The sequence below is a fragment of the Neopsephotus bourkii genome, unplaced genomic scaffold (genome assembly GCF_033783945.1).
Source record: "Neopsephotus bourkii isolate Nb327-2 ecotype Australia unplaced genomic scaffold, CSIRO-AGI_Nbou_v1 NB_225, whole genome shotgun sequence".
In the NCBI taxonomy this organism is placed as follows: domain Eukaryota; kingdom Metazoa; phylum Chordata; class Aves; order Psittaciformes; family Psittacidae; genus Neopsephotus; species Neopsephotus bourkii.
In genome coordinates this window covers 1-20,277 of record NW_026900736.1, presented here as the reverse complement: position 1 = coordinate 20,277, position 20,277 = coordinate 1, and the positions used below count along the sequence as shown (strand labels likewise).

Genomic DNA, 20,277 nt, shown 5'->3' with positions numbered 1-20,277 from the left:
GCCATGGAGGGGTCCATGTGGGTCCTAGGGGGGGGTCCATGGACGAGTCCATGGAGGGTCCACAGGGGAGCATCTTCTATGGAGGGGTCCATGGACGAGTCCACTGGAGGGTCCATAGGGGAGCATCCTCCATGTCGGGGTCTATGGGGGTGTCCATGGGGTCTATGGGGGGGTCCATGGGGTCTATGGGGGTGTCCATGGGGTCTATGGGGTGTCCATGGGGGGGTCAGCGCTCGGAGCGCAGGTCGGTGGTGAGGGGGTCGTGCTGGATGGTCTGGTGCAGCATCAGCGCCAGCAGCCCCGCTCGGTTCGTCATGGCCGCCCGCACGTTGCGCTCCTGCTCGAAGAGCTCGTCCAGCTTGTACCACTGTGGGGAGAGGGGGGGACAGCCATGGGGAGGGGGATAGGGACAGGACCATGGGGACATCCATGGGGAGAGGGACAAGGAAATGGGGATACCCATGGGGATAGGGACAGGGACATGGGGATACCCATGGGGCCAGGGCCCAAGACACTGGGGTGCTCCTGGTGTCCCCCTCAGCATCCCATTGGTGCCCTTGGTGTCCCCCCTCCAGCATCCTCTTGGTGTCCCTGGTGTCCCATTGGTGCCTTTTCTGCCCCCCCACCACCCCATTGGTGCCCTTGCTGCATCCCCAACATCCCATTGGTGCCCCTGGTGCGTCCCATTGATGGCACTAGGGCGCCCCCAGCACTCCATTGGTGCCCTTGCTGCCCCCCTCCCACCCCATTGGTGCTCTTGGCATCCCATTCATGGCAATAGAGTGCCCCCATCACCCTATTGGTTCCCTTGCCGCCCTCCCCACCACCCTATTGGTTCCCTTGCTACATCCCCACCACCCCATTGGTGAACTTGATAACCCCCCCCCATCCCATTGGTGCCCCTGGTGCGTCCCATTGATGGTACTAGGGCGCCCCCGGCACCCTATTGGTTCCCATGCTGTCCCCCCAGCACCCCATTGGTTCCCTTGCTACGTTCCCACCATCCCATTGATGCCCCTGATGCGTCCCATTCATGGCACTATGGCGCCCCCACCACCCCCATTGGCTCCCTCACCGCCCCTCCCTCCCTCCCTCCCATTGGCTCCCCCGCCGCCCCGCCCCTCCCATTGGCTCCCTCTCCGCCCCGCCCCTCCCGTCCCTCCCATTGGCTCCCTCTCCGCCCCGCCCCTCCCTCCGTGCCCTCCCATTGGCTGACCACGCGCACGCGCTCCAGGTCGACCTCGGCGCGCCGCAGCTTCTCCCAGCAGTAATGGCGGTGGCAGCGGCGCTTGGGCGCGCGGCAGAACTCGCCCGTGAGCTCGAAGACGTCGCGGACCAGGGGGCAGCCGCAGACCTCGTCCGCGGGCACCTGCGGGGGGGGAGGTCACGTGGGTGTGTGCCCTATAGCACCCACGTGTGTGACCTAGAGAGCACGTGTGTGTGCCCTATAGAACACGTGTGTGCCCTATAGCACCCATAGGGGTATGCCCTAGAGAGCACGTGTGTGTGCCCTATAGAGCATGTGTGTGTGCCCTATAGAACATGAGTGTGCCCTATAGCACCCACTGTCTGCCCTACAGAGCACATGTGCCCTATAGAACATGTGTGTGTGCCCTATAGAACACGTGTATGCCCTATAGAGCACAGGTGCCCTATAGAACACGTGTGTGTGCCCTATAGGGCATGTGTGCCCTGTAGAACACGTGTGTGTGCCCTGTAGCACTGTGTGTGTGCCCTATAGAGCATCTGTGTGTGCCCTATAGCACTCACATGTGTGTGCCCTATAGCACTCATGGGGGGGTGCCCAACAGAGCACCTGTGTGCGTGCCCTAGAGAGCACGTGTGCATGCCCCACAGCGCCCATGTGTGTGCCCTATAGCACCCAGTGACTGCCCTATAGAGCACATGTGCCCTATAGAACATATGTGTGCGCCCTACAGAGCACATGTGTGCTGTAGAACATGTGTGTGTGCCCTATAGAGCACATGTGTGTGCCCTATAAAGCACATGTGCCCTATAGAACATGTGTGTGCCCTACAGAACACGTCTGTGTGCCCTATAGAGCACGTGTGCCCTGTAGAACATGTGTGTACCCTATAGCACCCATATGTGTGCCCTATAGCACCCATGCGCGTGCCCCACAGCGTCCATGTGTGTGTCCTATAGCACCCATCCTGTAGCGTGGCTGCCCCAGCCCACCTCTGAGCACCCCCCAGCACCCACGGGTGCCCCCCAACCTCCTCCATCCCCACAGCCCCCCCATAACCCCACTCCTCTCCCCTTTGCCCCCCCCCCACCATACCCCTTTATTACCCCCCACCACCCATGGGTGCCCCCTATAGCGAGGTGTCAGCACCCCCCCAGCACCCATGGGTGCCCTCACCTTGGGGTCCCTCGAGTGCTCCGGGCACAGCACCTGCAGGCGCTTGCAGTAGGTTTTGCTTTGGGGGTTGTAGACGTCACAGAAGAGGCGGGTGGCCCTATGGGGGGGGGGAGGCACCCATGGGTAAGGGGGTGGGGGGCACCCATGGGTGCCCCCCCAACCCCCATACTTACCCCTCGATGCGTGTGGGGTACATGGACCCAAAGGATGTTTGGCTCTCGTACTGCAGTAAAGGGAAGGGGGGGTGCTATAGGTGCTATAGAGACCCCCCCCATAGAGCCCCATAGAGGGGTCCATACGGCACCTATAGCCCCCCAAGAGATGCTATAGCCACCCTATAGCCCCCAAGGAGCCCCTATAGAACCCCATAGCAGGGTCCATACAAGCCCTATAGGCCCCCAATATAACCCATATCCCCTCTATACAGCCTCCCAAGGTACCCTATATCCCCTATATAGCACCACAGTGGGGTCCATAGGGCCCCTATAGCCCCCCAAGATATGCTATAGCCACCCTATAGCCCCCAAGGAGCCCCTATAGAACCCCACAGCAGGGTCCATACAAGCCCTATAGCCCCCTGATATAACCCATAACCCCTCTATATGGCCTCCCAAGGTACCCTGTATCCCCTATATAGCACCACAGTGGGGTCCATAGGGCCCCTACAGCCCATAGGAAGCCACTATACCACCCCACAGCAGGGTCCATATGACCCCTATAGCCCCCCAATATAACACATAACCCCTATATAGCCACAATACAGCCTCCCAAGATACCCTATATCCCCTATATAGCCCCACATATGGCCCCTATACACCATAGGAAGCCCCTGTACCCCATAGGAAGCCCTTCTACCACCCCACAGCAGGGTCCATATGACCCCTATAGCCCCTTAGGGCACCCATCAGGAAGCCCCCAGGCTCTGTGGGGCTGCTGCTGAGCTCGGGGGCATCCCCACGGGTGCCTATAGGTGCCTATAGGACCCATAAGTGCCTATAGAACCCATAGGTGCCTATAGAATGCATAGGTGCCTATAGAGCCCACAAGTGCCCATAGAACCCATAAGTGCCCATAGAACCCATAAGTCCCTACAGAACCCATAAGTGCCCATAGAACCCATAAGTGCCCATAGAACCCATAAGTGCCCATAGAACCCATAAGCGCCCATAGAACCCGTAAGTGCCCATAGAACCCATAAGTGCCTATAGAACCCATAAGCGCCTATAGAACCCATAAGTGCCCATAGAACCCATAAGTGCCTATAGAACCTGTGAGTGCCTACAGAACCCATAACTGCCCATAGAACCCATAACTGCCCATAGAACCCATAAGTGCCTACAGAACCCATAAGTGCCCATAGGACCCATAACTGCCTATAGGACCCATAAGTGCCCATAAAACCCATAAGTGCCTATAGGACCCATAAGCGCCCATAGAACTCGTAAGTGCCCATAAAACCCATAAGTGCCTATAGAATCCATAAGTACCCATAAGACCCATAAGTGCCCATAGAACCCATAAGTCCCTATAGAACCCATAAGTACCCATAAGACCCATAAGTGCCCATAGAACCCATAAGTCCCTATAGAACCCATAGGTGCCCATAAGACCCATAAGTGCCCATAGAACCCATAAGTCCCTATAGAACCCATAGGTGCCCATAGGACCCATAAGTGCCCATAGGACCCATAAGTGCCTATAAGACCCATAAGCGCCCATAGGACCCATAGGACCCATAAGTGCCCATAGAACCCATAAATGCCTACAGAACCCATAAGTGCCCATAGAACCCATAAGTGCCTATAGAACCCATAAATGCCTACAGAACCCATAAGTGCCCATAGAACCCATAAGTGCCTATAGAACCCATAAGTACCCATAGGACCCATAGGACCCATAAGTGCCCATAGGACCCATAGGACCCATAAGTGCCCATAGGACCCATAGGTGCCCATAGTGCCCATAGAACCCATAGGACCCATAGGGCCCATAGGACCCATAAGTGCCCATAGGACCCATAAGTACCCATAGGACCCATAGTGGTCCATAGAACCCATAGTGCCCATAGCACCCATAGGGCCCATAGGACCCATAAGTGCCCATAGGACCCATAAGTACCCATAGGACCCATAGAACCCATAGTGCCCACAGGACCCATAAGTACCCATAGGGCCCACAGGTACCTTGGCGTAGCAGCGCTCCATGTGCCTCAGCGCCACCTTGGGGTTGATGGGGTGACCGCAGGAGACGCAGAAGATCTGCAGGTCCGTGTCCTCGCTGTCCCCCTCCGTGCTCTGATGGGGGGACCCCAAAAGAAATGGGGGGGGTTTGGGGTACAGGGGGGTCCCCAAGGATGGGGGATGGGGGGGGGAAAGGGTTCAGGGGGACCCCAGGAGACAAAGGGGGGGGATTTGGGGGTTCAATGGGGACTGAAGTAAAGGGGATGGGGGGGTCCCCAGGAGCCTTGGGGGGGTTTTGGGGTTCTAGGGGTCCCCAAGAGGCAAGGGGGGGGTAAAGGGTTCAATGGGGTCCCTATGATCCTGAGGGGGGGTTTTGGGGTTCAGTGGGTCCCAAGTATGGGGGATGCAGGGGGGGGTGTTAAAGGGGTGGGAGGGACCCCAGGACCCAAGGGGGGGGGGTTTGGGGTTCAATGGGGACTGAAGCGTAAGGGATAGGGGGGGTTAAAGGGTTCAGATGGGTCCCTATGACCCCCGGGGGGTGTTTTGGGGTTCAGGGGGTCCCAAAGCAAAGGGGATGTGGGGGTTAAAGGGTTCAGGGGGGTCCCATTGACCCAGTGGGGGTCGGGGGGATGAGTTTGGGGTTCAGTGGGTGCCAAAGCAAAGGGGATGGGGGTTAAAGGATTCAGCGGGATCCCTATGACCCAGATGGGTGCCCCATAAGGAGTCCCCCATGCAAAGGGTCCCTATGACCCGGATGGGGGGGTTCTGGGTGGGTTTTGGGGGGTGTTTTGGGGTGTTTTGGGGTCCCAAGGAGCCAAGGGGGGGGGTTAAAGGGTTCAGTGGGGTCCCTATGACCCAGATGGGGGGGTTCTGGGTGGGTTTTGGGGGTCTTTTGGGGGGGTGTTTTGGGGTGTTTTGGGGTCCCAAGGAGCCAAGGGGGGGTGTTAAAGGGTTCAGTGGGGTCCCTATAACCCAGATGGGGGCCCCATAAGGAATCACCCATAGAAAGTGTCCCTATAACCCAGATGGGGGCCCCATAAGGAGTCACCCATATAAAGGGTCCCTATAACCCAGATGGGGGCCCCATAGGGAATCACCCATATAAAGGGTCCCTATGACCCAGATGGGGGGGTTTTGGGGGGGTCTCAAAGCAAAGGGGAGGGGGGGAGTTAAAGGGTTCAGGGGATCCCAAGGAGCCAAGGGGGGGGGGGTTAAAGGGTTCAATGGGGTCCCTATAATACAGATGGGGGCCCCATAAGGAGTCACCCATAGAAAGGGTCCCTATGACCCGGATGGGGGGGTTTTGGGGGGGGGGGTGTTAAAGAGTCGCCCATATAAAGGGTCCCTATGACCCAGATGGGGGGGGTTTGGGGGGGGGGTGTTAAAAGCATCCCCATATAAAGGGTCCCTATGACCCAATTGGGGGGGTTTTGGGGGGTGGGGGTGTTAAAGCATCACCCATATAAAAGGTCCCTATGACCCAGATGGGGGGGGGGGGATGGATTTGGGGTTCAGTGGGTCCCAAAGCAAAGGGGATGGGGGGAGTTAAAGGGTTCAGTGGGGTCCCTATGACCCAGATGGGGGCCCCATAAGGAGTCCCCCATAGATAGGGTCCCTATAACCCAGATGGGGGCCCCATAAGGAGTCACCCATACAAAGGGTCCCTATGACCCAGATGGGGGGGTTCTGGGTGGGTTTTGGGGGTGTTTTGGGGGGGTGTTTTGGGGTGTTTTGGGGTCCCAAGGAGCCAAGGGGGGGGTTAAAGGGTTCAGTGGGGTCCCTATGACCCGGATGGGGGCCCCATAAGGAGTCCCCAATAGAAAGGGTCCCTATGACGCAGATGGGGGGGTTCTGGGTGGGTTTTGGGGGGTTTTGGGGTGTTTTGGGGGGGTTTTGGGGTGTTTGGGGGGGTTTGGGGTGTTTTGGGGGGGGGTTGGGGTGTTTTGGGGTGTTTTGGGGGGGTTTTGGGGTGTTTTGGGGGGTTTTGGGGTGTTTTGGGGGGGTTTTGGGGTGTTTTGGGGTGTTTGGGGTGTTTTGGGGGGGTTTTGGGGTGTTTTGGGGTGTTTTGGGGGTGTTTTGGGGGTGTTTTGGGGTGTTTTGGGGTGTTTTGGGGGGGTTTTGGGGTGTTTTGGGGTGTTTTGGGGGTGTTTTGGGGTGTTTTGGGGGGTTTTTGGGGTGTTTTGGGGTGTTTTGGGGGTGTTTTGGGGTGTTTTGGGGGGGTTTTGGGGTGTTTTGGGGTGTTTTGGGGTGTTTGGGGGGTTTTGGGGTGTTTTGGGGTGTTTGGGGGGTTTTGGGGTGTTTTGGGGTGTTTTGGGGGGGTTTTGGGGGGTTTTGGGGGGGTTTTGGGGTGTTTTGGGGTGTTTTGGGGGTGTTTTGGTGTGTTTTGGGGGGGTTTTGGGGTGTTTTTGGGGGGTTTTGGGGTGTTTTGGGGTGTTTTGGGGGGGTTTTGGGGGGTTTTGGGGTGTTTTGGGGGGGTTTTGGGGTGTTTTGGGGGGGTTTTGGGGTGTTAAGGGGGGGTTTTGGGGTGTTTTGTGGTCCCCACCTCCTCGTCGTCGCGGGGGGGGTGCCCCTTGGCGCGGGCGATGAGCGCCTCGAGCTCGTGGAAGCGCCGCTCCATGTCCTGCAGGCGCAGGCGGGCCTGGTGCTGCTCCCGGCGGATGCGCTCCAGCAGCCGCTTCCCGTGCTCCTCGGCCACGCAGGGGCTCTGCTGCCACTGCTGGATGCGCTGCGGCAGGATCTCGTAGATGCGGCTATGGGAGACAATGGGAGACAATGGGATCAATGGGAGACAATGGGATCAATGGGAGACAATGGGGTCAATGGGAGCCATTGGGATCAATGGGGATGCGCTCCAGCAGCCGCTTCCCGTGCTCCTCGGCCACGCAGGGGCTCTGCTGCCACTGCTGGATGCGCTGCGGCAGGATCTCGTAGATGCGGCTATGGGAGACAATGGGAGACAATGGGATCAATGGGAGACAATGGGAGACAATGGGGTCAATGGGAGACAATGGGATCAATGGGAGACAATGGGATCAATGGGAGACAATGGGATCAATGGGAGACAATGGGGTCAATGGGAGCCATTGGGATCAATGGGGATGCGCTGCGGCAGGATCTCGTAGATGCGGCTATGGGAGACAATGGGAGACAATGGGATCAATGGGAGACAATGGGATCAATGGGAGACAATGGGATCAATGGGAGCCATTGGGATCAATGGGGATGCGCTGCGGCAGGATCTCGTAGATGCGGCTGTGGGAGACAATGGGATCAATGGGAGACAATGGGGTCAATGGGAGACAGTGGGATCAATGGGATCAATGGGAGACAGTGGGATCTACTCAGATCAGTGGGATCCATCGTGATCAATGGGATCCATTGCGGCAGGATCTCGTAGATGCGGCTGCAGGGCAACGGGAGCCAATGGGATCTATTGGGATCAGTGGGATCCATTGGGATTCTGACTGGTTTCTAATACCTCGTACTGGCCCATACTGGTCTATGTTAGCCCACAGTGGTTTCTAATACCCCGTACTAGTCCACAGTGGTCTGCAGTGGTTCATACTGGTCTATGTCAGCCCACAGTGGTTTCTAATACCCCATACTGGTCCATACTGGTCCATACTGGTCTATGTTAGCCCACAGTGGTTTCTAATACCCATTACTGGTCCATACTGGTCCATACTGGTCCATACTCACTTGGCGGCCAGTTTGACCCCGCAGGCCTCGCTGCAGTACTTGGAGGGCGGCCGGGCCGGGCGGGTGCAGCCGGGGCCCAGGCACTGGCCCAGCCCCGCCGGGTCCCGGCTGTCGGCGCGCTCGGGGTGGCGGCTGCGCTCCCGGTGCCGCGGCTTCTGCCGGTGCCGCTTGTAGCGCTCGTCCTTCTGCGGCCACAGGGGGAGACAGTGAGCGATGGGGGGCGATAGGGGGCGATAGTGGGCGATAGGGGGCGATAGGAGGCGATAGGGGGCGATAGGAGGCGATAGGGGGCGATAGGAGGCGATAGGGGGCGATAGGGGGCGATATGGAGCGATAGGGGGCAATAGTGGGGTGATAGGGAGCGATAGGGGGCAATGGGGGCGATAGTGAGCGATAGGGGGCTATAGGAGCGATAGGGGGCGATAGTGAGCGATAGGGGGTGATAGGGGGCGATAGGGGGCGATAGGGGGCAATGGGGGATAGTGAGCGATGGGGGGCGATGGGGGGCGATGGGGGGCGATAGGGGGCGATAGTGAGCGATAGGGGGCGATAGTGAGCGATAGGGGGCGATGGGGGCGATAGTGAGCGATAGGGGGCGATGGGGGGGCGATAGGGGGCAAAAATGAGCGATAGGGGGTGATAGGGGCTATAGTGAGCGATGGGGGCGATAGGGGGCGATAGTGGGCGATAGGGGCAATAGGGGGTGACAGGGGCAATGGGGGGTGATGGGTTAATAGTGAGCGATAGGGGGCGATAGGGGGAGATAGGGTTAATAATGAGTGATGGGGCAATAGTGAGCGATGGGGGGCGATAGTGAGCGATAGGGGGCGATAGTGAGCGATAGGGGGCGATAGTGAGCGATAGGGGGCGATAGGGGGCGATAGTGAGCGATAGTGAGCGATAGGGGGCGATAGTGAGCGATAGGGGGCGATAGGGGGCAATGGGGGGTGACAGGGGCAATGGGGGGTGATGAGTTAATAGTGAGCGATAGGGGGAGATAGGGTTAATAATGAGTGATGGGGCAATAGTGAGCGATGGGGGGGCGATAGGGGGAGATAGGGTTAATAATGAGTGATGGGGCAATAGTGAGCGATGGGGGGCGATAGGGGGTGACAGGGGGCAATGGGGGGTGATGGGGTAATAGTGAGTGATACGGGGCGATAGGGGGCAATGGGGGCGATAGTGAGCGATAGGAGGCGATAGGGGGAATGGGGGGTGATGGGGGCAATAGTGGGTGATGGGGCAATAGTGAGCGATAGGAGGCGATACGGGGAATAGGGGGGGACAGGGGGCAATGGGGGCAATAGTGAGCAATAGGCAGCGATAGGGGGCAATGGGGGGTGATAGGAGGTGATAGGGGGTGACAGGGGGCAATGGGGGGTGATGGGGCAATAGTGAGTGATGGGACAATAGTGAGCGATAGGAGGCGATACAGGGAATGGGGGGGACAGGGGGCAATGGGGGCAATAGTGAGCAATAGGCGGCAATAGGGGGCAATGGGGGGTGATGGGGGCAATGGGGGCTATAGTGGGTGATGGGGCAATGGGGGCGATAGGGAGCAATAGGGGGCAATGGGGGCAATAGTGAGCAATAGAGGGCGATAGTGAGTGATAGTGTGTGATGGGGGCAATAAGGGCAGGGAGCAATGGGGGCAATAGGAAGTGATAGGGATGGGGGGGCATAGGGGTGATAGGGGGTAATAGTGGGTGATGGGGGCAATGGGGGCAATAGTGAGCAATAGGGAGCAGTAGGGGGCGATAGAGGGCAATGGGGGCAATAGTGGGCGATAGGGGTTGACAAGCGGCGATACGGGGCAATAGTGGGTGACAGACTGTGATACAGGGCGATAGGGGGCAATAGTGGGAAACAGGGTGATAGTGAGTAATAGGGGGCAATAGTGGGTGATCAGGGTGATAGCGCACGATAGGAGCCTCCCAGTAAGCCCCAGTCTTACCAGTAGCACCCTATGGGCCACCAGAACCCCTCCCAGTTACCCTTTGGCCATCCCAGTAGCTCCCAGTAACCTCCAGTTCCCACCAGTGCAGTCCTGGGGCCACCAGTACCTCCCAGAGACCACCAGGAGCCTCTCCAGTGGGACCTCAGTGCCCCTTCCGCCCACCATGAGGCCCCATATAGACCACTATAAACCAGTATAAACCAGTATAGACCAGTACAAACCTTCTTGTCCGACTTCTTCTCCCGGCGCTTGACGTGTTTGACTTTGACGGCGCGTTTGCGCAGGACGGGGTCGAGAAAAGGGGCGTCCTCAGCGTCACTGAGCCAGGGCTGGAGGGGAACACGCCAAGAACATGCCTAAACATGCTTAGAACCTGGCTCACTGTGTCCCTGCGTGCTTGAAACACAGCTTGACATGCTTCAAACATGCCTGTGTCCCTGCGTGCTTAAAACATAGCTCTACATGCTTAAAACATGCTTCAGTGTGTCCCTGTGTGCTTAAAACGTAGGCCTACATGCTTAAAACATGTTTTGATGTGCCCTTGCATGCTTAAAACACAGCTTGACATGCTTAAAACATGTCTTGATACGCTTATGCATGTTTAAAACACAACTCTACATGCTTAAAACATGTTTTGATGTGTCCCTACAGGATTAAAACACAGCTCCACATGCTTAAAACATGTCCTGATGCATCCCTACATGCTTGAAACACAGGTCAACACGCTTAAAACATGTCTTGATGTACTTATGTATGCTTAAAACACAGCTTAGAACACGTCTCAACAAACCTCTACATGCTTAGAACATGCTTTGGCACACATAAGCTTGCTCAGAACATGCCACAACATGGCAAAACACGCTTAGAACACACCTCTACATGCCTAAACAGGGCTCAAACACGGCTCAGTGTTCAAGTGTGCCTATATACATGCTCTGACACGCATAAACATGCTAAAGCATGCCTAAACATACTTAAAACACGCTTCAACATGCTTTGATGCATGCAAACGTGCTTAAAATGTGCCTCAATGCACTTTAAACATGCTAAAAACACAGCCTAACATGCTAAGAACACGCCTCGGTAGGTCTTGAACGCTTAAACCACGGGGATTTGGGGTCCCCAAGGCTGAATTTGAGCCATTTTGGGGCAATTCTGGTGGCATTTGCTTCATTTGGGGTTAATAGGGGTCCCCAGAGCCCAATTTAGGGCATTTTGGAGCCATTCAGGTGGCTTTTGGTGCAATTTGGAGGGATTTTGGGTCCCCAGAACCCAATTTAGGCCATTTTGGAGCAATTCTGGTGGGATTTGGTACATTTTGGGGGATTTGGAGTCCCCAGAGCCCGATTTAGGGCATTTTGGAGCAATTTGAGTGGGATTTGGTGCATTTCAGGGTCCCCAGAGCCCAATTCAGGGCATATTGGAGCCATTTGAATGGGATTTGGTACATTTTGGGGTGCCCAGAGCCCAATTGAGGCTATTTTAGAGCCATTTGAATGGGATTCGGTGCATTTTGGGGTGCCCAGAGCCCAATTGAGGCCATTTTGGAGTCATTTTAATGGGATTCGGTGCATTTTGGGGTCCCCAGAGCCCAATTGAGGCCATTTTGGAGCCATTTGAATGGGATTTGGTGCATTTTGGGGTGCCCAGAGCCCAATTTAGGCCATCTTGGAGCCATTTGAATGGGATTCGGTGCATTTTGGGGTGCCCAGAGCCCAATTGAGGCCATCTTGGAGCCATTTGAATGGGATTCGGTGCATTTTGGGGTCCCCAGAGCTCAATTGAGGTCATTTTGGAGTCATTTTAATGGGATTTGATGCATTTTAGGGTCCCCAGAGACCAATTTAGGCCATTTTGGAGCCATTTGAATGGGATTTGGTGCATTTCGGGGTCCCCAGAGCCCAATTGAGACCATTTTGGAGCCATTTGAATGGGATTTGGTGCATTTCGGGGTCCCCAGAGCCCAATTGAGACCATTTTGGAGCCATTTGAATGGGATTTGGTGCATTTTGGGGTCCCCAGAGCCCAGTTCAGGCCATTTCGACACCATTTGAATGGGATTTAGTGCATTTCAGGGTCCCCATGGCCCAATTGAGGCCATTTTGGCACCATTTGAATGGGATTTGGTGCATTCTGGAGGGGTTTTGGGTCAGCAGAGCCCAATCGAGGCCATTTTGGAGCCATTTGAATGGGATTTGGTGCATTTTGGTGTCCACAGAACCCAATTTCAGCCATTTTCGCACCATTTGAATGGGATTTGGTGCATTTCAGGGTCCCCAGACCCCAATTGAGGCCATTTAGCACCATTTGAATGGGATTTGGTGCATTTTGGGGTCCCTAGAGCCCAATTGAGGCCATTTCGCACCATTTGAATGGGATTTGGTGCATTCTGGAGGGGTTTTGGGTGCCCAGACCCCAATTTAGGCCATTTTGGAGCCATTTGAATGGGATTTGGTGCATTTCAGGGTCCTCAGAACCCAACTGAGGCCATTCTGGAGCCATTTGAATGGGATTTGGTGCATTTTGGGGTCCCTAGAGCCCAATTGAGGCCATTTTCGAGTCATTTGAATGGGATTTGGTGCATTTTGGGGTCCCTAGAGCCCAATTGAGGCCACTTCGCACCATTTGAATGGGATTTGGTGCATTCTGGAGGAGTTTTGGGTCCCCAGAGCCCAATTTAGGCCATTTTGGCACCATTTGAATGGCATTCGGTGCATTTCAGGGTCTCCAGAGCCCAATTAAGGCCATTTTGGCACCATCTGAACGGGATTTGGTGCATTCTGGGGGGGGGGTTGGGTGCCCCCATTTGCTGGGGGTGTGGGGGGGTCCTCACCAGGCCGTGCTCATCGAAGGCTCCGGCGCAGAGCTCCTGGTAGAGGCGGGGGTCCAGCGGCAGCTCCTCGTCCGAGAGGCTCTCGGGGGGCCCCGTGGCCCCCAGCTGCTCCTTCAGCAGCTCCAGCTCCCCCTCGCGCCCCCGGGACAGCTTTGGGGGGGGGGGGGAGTCAGCATCAAAGCAACCCCAGAGACACAGCTGGGTAATGGGGGAACCCCCTATTGCCACCATGGGGACCCCCCTACTGCCGTCAATGGGGACCCCCCTATTGTCACTATTGGGGGACACGGGTATCATGGGGACCCCCCTATTGCCACCATGGGGATCCCCCTATTGGCACCATGGGGACCCCGCTATTGCCACCGTGGGGACCCTGCTATTGCCACTATGGGGACCCCGCTATTGCCACTATGGGGGGACCTGGGTATCATGGGGACCCCCATATTGCCATCAATGGGCACCCCCCTATTGCCACCATGGGGACCCAGATTTCATGGGGACCCCCCTATTGCCACCATGGGGGGACGTGGGTATCGTGGGGACCTCCCTATTGCCACCATGGGGACCCTGCTATTGCCAGTATGGGGACCCCCCTATTGCCACTATGGGGGGACCTGGGTATCATGGGGACCCTCCTATTCCCATCAATGGGCACCACCCTATTGCCACCATATGGACCCCCCTATTGCCACTATGGGGGGACCCGGGTATCACGGGGACCCCCTATTGCTGCCATTGAGATCCCCCTATTGCAACTATGGAGGCACCCATACGTCATGGACACCCCCCCCCACTGCCACTATGGGGGGACGGGGGTATCATGGGGACCCCCGTATTGCCATCAATGGGCACCCCCCTACCGCCACCATGAGGACCCCCCTACTGCCACCATGGGGACCCCCCTATTGACACCAATGGGAACCCCCCTATTGCTCCTATGGGGACCCAGGCATCACAGGGACCCTCAAACCCCCCTCCCAGCCCCATAGGACCCCCCCCAAGGGGGCCCAGGGACCCCCCCCCCCCATAGATGGGAGCCCCCCAAAAGGGCTCCAGGACTCACCGAGGTGGGGAAGTACTTGTAGGATTCCTAGGGGAGAAAGGGACAGGTCAGGAACATGCCAAGAGCACACCAAGGACACGCCAAGGACATACCAACATACTAACAACACACTCTAATGCGTTCCAACACGCTAACACCATGCTCCAACATGCTATCAACACACTCCCAACACGCTAACAGCATGCTCCAACACACTAGCAACACGTTCCAAGACACTATAAGCATGCTAACGTGTTCTAACACACTAACAACACATTGTGAGCACGCTAACATGTTCCAACACGCTAATACCATGCTCCAACACACTAACAACATGCTCCCAGCATGCTAACGCACTCCAACATGCTAACAACACGCTCCCAACACGCTAACACCATGCTCCGACATGTTAACACTTCCCAACACACTATCAACACGTTCCCAATGCGCTAACAATATGCTTGCAACATGCTAACATGTTCCAACATGCTAACAACACACTTCAACACACTCCCAGCATGTTCCCAACACGCTAACGATGTGTTAACACCATATTCCGGCATGCTAGCACACTCCAACACACTAACAACACACTCTGAGCACACTAACACACTCCAGCATGCTAACAACACACTCCAACAGGCTAACAGCATGCTCCAGCATGCTAACAGAACCCTCCCACATGCTAACAACATGCTAAAGCACGCTCCCACATGCCAACAGCACGCTCCCATGCGCCAGCAGCACGCTCCAACATGCTAACAGCACACTCCCACACGCCAACACCACGCTCCAACATGCCAACACCATGCTAACACCACGCTAACACCAAGCTCCCACACACTAACACCATGCTCCTTCATGCTAACAGCACGCTCCAACACGCTAACACCACGCTCCCTCAGGCTAACAGCATGCTCCAACACACTAACACCACGCTCCTTCATGCTAACAGTGCACTCCCACACGCTAACAGCACGGTCCAACACGCTAACACCACGCTCCTACACACTAACACCACGCTCCCACACACACCACGCTCCTTCATGCTAACAGTGCACTCCCACACGCTAACAGCACGCTCCAACACGCTAACACCACGCTCCCACACACTAACACCATGCTCCCACACGCTAACAGCACGCTCCAACACGCTAACACCACGCTCCCACACACTAACACCATGCTCCCACACGCTAACAGCACGCTCCCACACGCTAACACCACGCTCCAACACGCTAACAGCACGCTCCCACATGCTAACAGCACGCTCCCACATGCTAACACCATGCCAACAGCACACTAACACCACGCTCCCACACACTAACACCACGCTCCAACACACCAACACCCTCCAACATGCTCCCACACGCTAACAGCACACTTCAACACGCTAACAGCACGCTCCAACACGCTAACAGCACGCTCCAACACGCTAACAGCACGCTCCAACACGCTAACAGCACGCTCCAACACGCTAACAGCACGCTCCAACACGCTCCCACCGCGCTCCCCGCGCCCTCTCCCCGCTCACGCGGGCCCGCAGCTGGCACTGCCGCAGGCGGCACTTCTGGCGGATCTTGTTGGGGCCGCCGAACTTCTTCATGTCGCGACAGAAGTCGCACTGCCCGCAGTCCTCGGGGCGCCGGCACGCCTCGCACTCCCCACACATCCGCGCCGAGCGCTTGATCTATGGGGCGGGACCCACAAGTGAGGGCCCTGTGGGGCAGGGGGGGGGTTAAAGGGAATGGGGCGGGGTTAAAGGGAGGGGGGCGGGCTTAAAGGAGGGGGTGGGGTTAAAGGGGAGGGGGCGGGGTTAAAGGGAGGGGGGCGGGGTTAAAGGGACTGCCCGCAGTCCTCGGGGCGCCGGCACGCCTCCACTCCCCACACATCCGCGCCGAGCGCTTGATCTATGGGGCGGGACCCACAAGTGAGGGCCCTGTGGGGCAGGGGGTGGGGTTAAAGGGAGGGGGGTGGGGTTAAAGGGAAGGGGTGGGGTTAAAGGGAGGGGCGGGGTTAAAGGGAAGGGGGCGGGGTTAAAGGGACTGCCCGCAGTCCTCGGGGCGCCGGCACGCCTCGCACTCCCCACACATCCGCGCCGAGCGCTTGATCTATGGGGCGGGAGCCACAAGTGAGGGCCCTGTGGGGCAGGGGGCGGGGTTAAAGGGAAGGGGTGGGGTTAAAGGGAAGGGGTGGGGTTAAAGGGAGGGGCGGGGTTAAAGGGAAGGGGTGGGGTTAAAGGGAAGGGGGTGGGGTTAAATGGAGGTGGGGGTAAAGGGATGGGGGTGGGGTTAAAGGGACTGCCCGCAGTCCTCGGGGCGCCGGCACGCCTCGCACTCCCCACACATCCGCGCCGAGCGCTTGATCTATGGGGCGGGACCCACAAGTGAGGGCCCTGTGGGGCAGGGGGCGGGGTTAAAGGGAATGGGGCGGGGTTAAAGGGAGGGGGGCGGGGTTAAAGGAGGGGCGGGGTTAAAGGCAGGGTTCGGGGTTAAAGGGGGGGTGGGGTTCAAGGGAGGGGTCGGGGTTAAAGGCAAGGGTTCGGGGTTAAAGGCAAGGGGGCGGGGTTCAAGGGAGGGGGGCAGGGTTCAAGGGGGGGCGGGGGTTAAAGGGGGGGCGGGGTGAAAGGCAAGGGTTCAGGGTTAGAGGCAAGGGGGCGGGGTTCAAGGGAGGGGGGCAGGGTTCAAGGGGGGCGGGGGTTAAAGGGGGGGCGGGGTTAAAGGGAGGGGGCGGGGCTAAAGGGAGGAGGCGGGGTTAAAGACAAGGGGCGGGGTTAAAGGGAAGGGGGCAGGGTTAAAGGGAGGGGGCGGGGTCTATTCTATCCCCTCCCACCCCATCCCAGCCCCATAGGGCCCCACCTTGGCCGCTCGGCCCTGCTCCAGCGCCAGCTCCTGGGCTTTGGAGCTCTCGTGCTCCCGCTCCTTCTCCCTCCACTTCTTGTGCCGGTACCGGATCTCCAGGCTGGGATCCTTCTCTGCAAGGGGGGAATAGGGGGAATAGGGGGGGCTGGGACCCACATTTGAACCCCTCCCCCACCCCAACAGACATAAAAGGGGGCAGGACCCCATTTCCCCCCCCCCAACACCCATAAAGGTGATCCAGGACCCCATTTCTCCCCCCCAACACCCATAAAGGGGATCCAGAACCCCCATTCCCCCCCTCAACACCCATAAAGGGGATCCAGGACCCCCATTCCCCCCCCAACACCCATAAAGGGGATCCAGGACCCCCATTCCCCCCCCTCAACACCCATAAAGGGGACCCAGAACCCCCATTCCCCCCCCAAAGAGCACCCAACCCCCCTAAAAGACCCCAAATCTCATCCCCCCCCCTTAAAAAGAACCCAACCCCCCCCAAAACCATCCCCTTCTCCCCATAAACCGAACCCCAACCCCAACCCCCTTTCCCATAGGCCCAAACAAGGGGGGTTTGGACGCAATGGGAAGGGGGTGAACCCCCCCTATAGGGCCTGCCCTATACATGAGGGTCCCGTGTACCCATAGATGCGCTCACCCCGGCACTGGAGGCAGTACCACTCCCGGATGGCCTTGGCCATCTTCTCGGTGATGTTGATGCAGTCGCCATGGAACCACTCGTTGCAGTTGTCGCATCCTCTATGGGGCAGGGGGAATAAGGGGGGGTCCTTAACCCACCCCCCCCAAGCACCCCTATAGGGGCCAGGGTACTTAAACCACACCCCCCCCCTTAAAGCACCCCCTGATCCTCCCCATGAGGGACCCAGGGGTCCAGACCCAACCTAAAAGGGATCCATAGCAGGGAATTCAGCCCCATAACAGGGGTCTCAGCCCCATAAGTGGGGGTCTTTGCCCCATAATGAGTGTCTCAGGCCCATAAATGGAAGTCTCAACCCCATAAATAGGGGTCTCAGACCTATAAGTGGGGATCTCAGCCCCATAACGGGGGTCTCAGCCCCATAAATGGGGGTCTCAGCCCCACAATGAGGATCTCAGCCCCATAACGGGGGTCTCAGCTTCATAACGGGGGTCTCAGCCCCATAATGTGGGGTCTCAGCCCCATAACGCGGGTCTCAGCCACATAAACGGGGATCTTCGCTCCATAACATGGTTCTCAGCCCCATAATATGTTTCTCAGCCCCATAAATGGGGGTCTCAGCCCCATAAGTGGGGGTCGCCCGTCCATTCCCCCCCCCAACTCACATCATGAAGCAGTTGATGTCCGGTTTGCGGCACACGCAATAAACGGGCGCGTTCTCCTCCCCCCCCGGCCCCGCTTCCGCGTCCGAGAACTCGCTGTCCTGTGGGGCCAGACAGAGCAATGGGGCCTCCATTGCCGGCTCCCCCGCCCCATAGCGAGCCCCATAGCGACCGCTCACCATCGCCGCTCGGCCCCGCCGGGCTCCGCCATAAGCCGGAAGGAGGAAGCGCTGCCCGCTTCCGCTTCCGTGTGAGGAGAGGGGAAGCCTAAAATGGCGGCGCGAGGCAAAATGGCGGCCGCCTATGGAGGCGGCCATGTTGAAAGGGGGGGTGGGGGGATGTGCCCTGGGTCGCCTGAGCCGCCATAGACACGGATAAAGGGGGGGGAGGGTTAAGAACGTTTATTGGTGACGTAGGGGGGGACGTAGGGACGTAGTGGGGGGGATATGGGGGAGCAAGTCCCTCCTATAGTAGGACATGGCAAAATGGCGGCCCTCGATGGAGGCGGCCATGTTGGGGATGCCACCTGAGCCACCATAGAGAGACACAGAAACGGGGGAAGGGGGTAAGAACGTTTATTGGGGGGACGTAGTGACGTAAGGGGGTGACGTAGGAACATATGGGGGACTCTATAGGGGACCTATAGGTCCCGCCCCCTTCACTCCTCACTCGCGCTGAGCCTCTAGGGGGCGCTGCAGCTGCTCCAGCTCCCCGGCCAACCTAAAGGAGGGCGTGGCCAGAGTTAGAGGGGGGGCGTGGTCACGTGGTTCACAGTGGGCGGGGCCTGTTGGGGGCGTTACCCACCTGTCCCGGCGGCACTGGCAGCTCTGACGCCGCGCAAGCTCCGCCGCCAGGCGCTGCCCCGCCCACTCCGCCTCCTCCTCCACCAATCGGCTGTGGAGCAGGGGGCGGAGTCAAGGAGGGGTGAAAGGGCAGGGCAAGGAATGCAATGGGCGGGGCCAAGCGTGGGGTGGGCGGGGCCTTCAGGCACTCACATGGCTACTAAGGCTTCGGGGCCCAGCTGCTGCTCTGCCTCCAGCAGGCGGCGCTCTGCAGGGGGCGGGGCTTGTTACCTTTGGGGGGCGGTGGGGGGTGGTGGATGGGTTTAATGGGGGGGATATGGGTTTTGGGGGGGGTATGGGTTTAGTGGGGGGCGGGACATTATGGCAAAATGGGGGGCATGGGTTCAATGGGAGGGGCCATGGGCTCAATGGGGGGGCATGGGTTCAATGGGGAGGGCATGGGCTCTATGGGGAGGATATCGGTTCAATGGGGTGGGGGACATTGGTTCAATGGGAAGGGCCATGGGCTCAATGAGGAGGCATGGGTTCAATGGGGAAGGCATGGGTTCAATGGGGAGGATATTGGTTCAATGGGGTGGGGGCCATGGGTTCAATGTGGGGGGGGCCATGGGTGGAATGGGGGGGCATGGGTTCAATGGGGGGGGACATGGTGGCAATGGGGGGGGCATGGGTTCAACGGGGGACATGGTGGCAATGGGGGGGGGCATGCGTTCAGTGGGGTGGGGGCCGTGGGTTCAATGTGGGGGATCCATGGCTTCAATGAGGGGGACCATGGGCTCAAGGGGGGGTGCGGGGCTCACCCTGGCTCAGCAGCTTTCCCATTGCCTCCTCCAGCCGCTCCAGTTCAGCCTCTAAATGAGCTGGGACCTACAGGGGGTGGAGCCACGGGGGTAGAGGGTGTGGCTATACGGGTGAGGGGGCGTGGCCATGAGGGCGTGGTCACGTGGGGGGGTGGGGCCTCACGTGCTCCTCCCGCAGCCTCTTGTGCTGCTCCATGATGTCCTCGAGCTGCCTCCAGAACTGCTCCCTGCGGGGGGGGGGACACGTGGGATGAGGCGTGGGTCACGTGACGGCTGTCAGCTGCCGCGTGGGTCACGTGACCCCCACCTGTGTCCGCGGCGCTGCAGGCGGAGGCGGCTCCGCTGCTCCCCGGCCCCGGCCACTTCCTGCTGCCGGCTCAGGCAGCGGCCCCGGTGCCTGCGGGG

At 58.3% G+C, this 20,277-nt stretch overlaps 1 protein-coding gene and 1 long non-coding RNA gene across 2 annotated transcripts; both read right to left on the bottom strand.

The window, feature by feature from the left end:
- Nucleotides 1-225: 225 nt before the first annotated feature.
- Nucleotides 226-18,521, bottom strand: LOC133207516 (CXXC-type zinc finger protein 1-like). Its single transcript, XM_061344482.1, is given in 14 exon segments — nucleotides 226-367; nucleotides 1,217-1,369; nucleotides 2,384-2,480; nucleotides 2,557-2,606; nucleotides 4,567-4,677; nucleotides 7,106-7,313; nucleotides 8,263-8,447; nucleotides 10,441-10,548; nucleotides 13,053-13,202; nucleotides 15,629-15,804; nucleotides 16,943-17,068; nucleotides 17,608-17,708; nucleotides 18,273-18,370; nucleotides 18,449-18,521. Coding segments are annotated over 14 exon segments (1,707 nt in total). The 5' UTR covers nucleotides 18,452-18,521; the 3' UTR covers nucleotide 226.
- Nucleotides 18,522-19,273: 752 nt separating this feature from the next.
- On the bottom strand, nucleotides 19,274-20,271 carry LOC133207515 (uncharacterized). The gene is made up of 4 exons (XR_009724063.1): nucleotides 20,180-20,271; nucleotides 20,036-20,099; nucleotides 19,873-19,939; nucleotides 19,274-19,319 (listed from the first exon to the last, which is right to left on the bottom strand). It is a non-coding gene; the product is annotated as an uncharacterized LOC133207515 (long non-coding RNA).
- Nucleotides 20,272-20,277: the final 6 nt, after the last annotated feature.